The sequence below is a fragment of the Phaseolus vulgaris genome, chromosome 5 (genome assembly GCF_000499845.2).
Source record: "Phaseolus vulgaris cultivar G19833 chromosome 5, P. vulgaris v2.0, whole genome shotgun sequence".
Classification (NCBI taxonomy): domain Eukaryota; kingdom Viridiplantae; phylum Streptophyta; class Magnoliopsida; order Fabales; family Fabaceae; genus Phaseolus; species Phaseolus vulgaris.
The window spans coordinates 7,823,058-7,827,420 of record NC_023755.2 but is presented as its reverse complement, the minus strand read 5'-3'; the positions used below and the strand labels follow the sequence as shown (position 1 = coordinate 7,827,420).

Here is a 4,363-nt window from a genome sequence, read left to right as displayed (position 1 = left end):
CAAATTTGTCCAATTAAAATATAATTAGTTATTTCTTCAATTTCATATGATTATATTTATTATACTAGTAAATATTTAAAATTAATATTTATATGTGTACATATTTTTTAAAATACTAAATGTGAATAAAAAAATATAATTTAAAATAAATACGTAATAATTCAAAATAATCAAATAAAACAAAAACAGAATTTGTATGAATACATCGTGCCTTTTGAGAAGAAAGGCTTTAACAAAAGAAAAAAAATGGAGATTTTCATTAAAAATAAAATGGAGTCATATACTTTTAGGGAGTTAATCATTGGTTTGATTTTAAAAATCACAAATGGCTTCTATCCTTTCATGTGACTTGGTCTTGTTAAAATCGAAAGTGTAATAAATTATTACCTGTCTCTTTTCTTTTTTGTTTCCGTCATTTCTGGATTCCTTTTAACACTTCAAACTTCTGAACTAAACTTTCGTTTCTGCAAATTTCTCACCACCACCGAGGTAAAATGTCTCCCCCTTCCCCCCTCTGTTGCTGCATTTGCTTCCATTTCTTTTCCACAACCTCGTTTTATTTTTTCTTTTGGGTTCTTATCATTCTTCCATCTGATACTTCTTTCAAAGTACAGTTTTGAAGGAAATGAAAATTCATATTTTTACATAGAAAATGGAAAAAATTATGTTGGAAATAGAGCTAAATTGGATATCAAATTAGTGCATGGATACTCTTCTATATCATATTTCTGAAATGTGGTCTGTTAGGTGGAACATAATAGTTTACTCTTTCAGAATCGTTATGTATTGAATTTGTGATCTATTTCAATATATTGAAAGTTATTAACCATTGAGTTTCTAATCTTTTGTTCAGATGTTGAATTGTTACGTTATTGCTTTCATTTTGGTGTTTTCACCATTTATTGCAATATCAAATGCAAGTGCTGGTGATGCTGATCCACGATACAGGTGCATACATAACTCTAATCTTTCTTCAAATCTTCTTTTGTGAAAACATGTAAATTGTTGTTTCAATTTCGAACACATCTTACACAAAATTAAATTATGGGGTTTTTTTCATGTTCTTGTTTTTCTCTGGACATTAGGAATTGTGTAGAACAATGTGAGGAAAGTGGATGCATTGGGAAAAGATGTTTTCCAAACTGTAAAATTTCTGCAGATGAAGTACCTGTTGTTGGTCCTCCATGGGGCATGGTAGAGCCACTTTATGCACGATGGAAAAAGGGGCATTGCAAAAGTAACTGTCAATACTATTGCATGCTAAATAGAGAGAAAGAAAGGGAGTTACTGAATAAAGATCCAGAAAAATACCATGGTAAATGGCCCTTTAAGCGTATATATGGAATACAGGTTTGTTACTAGATAACCAATTCATTCTATACTTCATTTCAATTTTAACATATTTGTACTGTTATCTAATCAAAATTGAAATTTTACTTCTGGTTTTTTTAATGATTGTTTGATGCAAATTTACTACTGAATTATCAGAAGAAGAAAAATCTAATTATGATTAGACAATAATACAAGCAATACCTATTAAACTACATACAACTTTTGTCCTTTGAATTGATGTCCAAAGATATCAAGTTTTTTGTTTAGAGATCTAACATGTCATCCCTTTCTCAGGATCCTGCTTCCATGGTTTTTTCTTCCCTCAATCTTGTAATGCATTTCCATGGTTGGATGTCCTTTTTCACTCTTATATACAATAAACTTCCTCTGAAGGCACGCAAGAGGCCCTACTATGAATATGCTAGTTTGTGGCATATTTATGGGCTCTTGTCCTTGAATTCCTGGTTTTGGAGTGCAATTTTTCATAGTAGGTAAGTCACTTAAGCAGATAGTTTTGATATTTTAATGTTACCAAGGAAACTGCTATTCTAACTTATACTTGGATTCAGTATAGCGAATGCAAATGGTATTCGAACTTACACATGTTGATGCTTTTATTGTTCTTTAAAGGCTATATTTCCTTCCTTAAAAAAATGACTATATTTCCTAAAATCCCACCAAACTAGTTGAAAGAAAAATAAACAACCTATCTTATTATCTGTTTAATTTAGTAACATGTTTCGTTCTCACTATGAAATGCAGATATTGTGAGTTAATAGAGAAGCTAGACTACTTTTCTGCAGTTGCTCTCCTTGGATATTCCTTGATTTTGGCCATATTAAGAAGCTTCAATGTAAAAGATGAAGCTACTAGAGTTATGATTCCTGCTCCATTGATATCTTTTGTGGCCACTCATATAATGTACCTCAACTTCTTTAAACTAGACCATGGTAAGTATCTTCAAGTAATCTTTATACTAATAATTATTCCTGAGGACAAGAATTACATGAAAGCTCCATGTGTACTTTGTTTTCCTTTCAGAAATATGTTATTAATTATCTATTCCATCCAAATGTGTGGCTGTAAAGATAGAAATTTTAGTGTGTTTTCCTTCACTATTCTTTTTTTTTTTCCTTATTCATACCATTTTTTCCCACTTTCTTATGATTTTTATGGAATTTTTTAAAACTTTGCAGAATGGAACTTAAAAGTTTGTCTATCAATGACTGTAGGACAACTTGCAACATGGGCAATTTGGGGTGATTTTAGTCACCATCCCTCTCGATGGAAGATTAGATTTGTTGTTCTTATTAGTGGCCTTGCAATGTGCCTACAGATATATGATTTCCCTCCATATGAAGGACTTCTGGATGCACAAGCTCTTAGGCATGCCATTACTGTTCCTCTTACCTACCTTTGGTGGAGTTTCATTAGGGATGATGCTACATTTCTAACCTCTGAACGTTTAAAGAATTCCAAGAAATCTAAGTAGCTTTTGTTTATTTCAAAGTTCTTATTTTTCTACTTGTTTATTTGACAAATCTAGATGCCCATTGCCCAGTTTTGTATTCATAGTTGGGAAAATGATGAATTTTACCTTATACAATGTCTTGTTTAACAGGCCAAAATATTATTTCAATATTTCCCTTCATATTCTCCTATTTCTCTTCTCCTCATCTTAACTAAAGTATATAAAGCCTAATTTTTATTGACCAATCTTGTATATCATTTGGTAAATGGCCTAAATCATCTCAAAAGTGTATAAAAACCAAGCAGTTTCAAAAAGAAATTCATGCAAGTTTTGGAACATCTGTAAACCTAAGTGATTTACAAAAGAAAGAAAACAAGTTCAAATCTCACATAGGTTAATTCTATTAAATTTGATCTAAAGTTTAATTTTCATCAAAAACTACCTAAACTTTTTGTTAAAATATTTCAGCCAGTTTTAAGACTTTAAAATAGGACTCATGAAAGCAAAATTACTCACATAAATGAAAACAGGGTTAAAAAAAATTCCAGTAAATAATGACCCTTTGATGCAAACAAAATTCTGAAAACAACAAAGATTTCAAAGAACAACATATCTAAAATAAAAACAAAGAAAAATCTAACTATAAAGAAATTTTATGTAAAAAAACATGTTAAACTAACAAAAATGACCCACTAGACTGACATCGTCATATCTATAAATCTAGATGGTTTAGGGTTTAAGATTTAAGGTTAACAAAACTTTAAAAAAAAAATCATTTACAATGCAAAAACATCAAAGAAAAACTTAACATGTAAAAATGTAACTTTTTTAACAAAAACAGCTAAAACAACTTATTTTACAAAAATAAAAATGGATCGTATACTATAGAAAAAAAATATCAAAATATTAAAAACAAAATAGATCAAACAAAAACAAAATAGATCCAACAAAAACAAAATATTAACAGTATAAAGAAATTGAAATCAAAGTAAAACTTTCCTCACACACTTGAATCAGACATTGTCCTCAATGTGGCAAGGAGTAAAAAGAAAAGAATGAGAATAGAAAAGAGAATGTTCAAGATTTAAGAAATTTCTTTGATTTTTCTGTAGTGCATTCTTGATGTGAGTTGAATTTAGATTGTTCCATTTTATGGGTGACACTTTACTTATGATTGAGACTTTAACAAGTATATGGTGAGACCTAAGGAAGATCCCCACTGGACACGAACTTAACCAAGTGGTTAAGTAAGTATGAAGGTTCACTTCCAAAGGCAAAGAGGAAAATCACATAATAAGGTGAACATGATGTATGGTGCGGAATGTAAAGACATGAAAGGAAACACAAGATATGGAAGGAAACCGAAATGGAAAAGAAGCAAACAAGAATACCAACACAAAGATAAAAGTGTAATGGAAAATGAAGGAAAATGATGGAAGCTGTCAAACTCACTCAAGATAAGACCTATTGTTAGAGCAAACAATCCTCACATAATTTGTGCAGAGTTTTCCTTCTTTCTTAAAATTCAACTTGAAAATACATGGAGTAAGGCACCCTATT

The 4,363-nt window shown here is 30.3% G+C and overlaps 1 protein-coding gene across 1 annotated transcript; it reads left to right on the top strand.

Annotated features, from left to right (window-relative positions):
• Window positions 1-382: 382 nt before the first annotated feature.
• Window positions 383-2,983, top strand: LOC137835066 (uncharacterized). Its single transcript, XM_068643404.1, has 6 exons — window positions 383-489; window positions 854-948; window positions 1,086-1,350; window positions 1,627-1,823; window positions 2,095-2,282; window positions 2,529-2,983. Exons 2-6 carry the CDS (start codon window positions 854-856, stop codon window positions 2,822-2,824), a joined length of 1,041 nt encoding a protein of 346 aa, XP_068499505.1. The 5' UTR covers window positions 383-489; the 3' UTR covers window positions 2,825-2,983.
• Window positions 2,984-4,363: the final 1,380 nt, after the last annotated feature.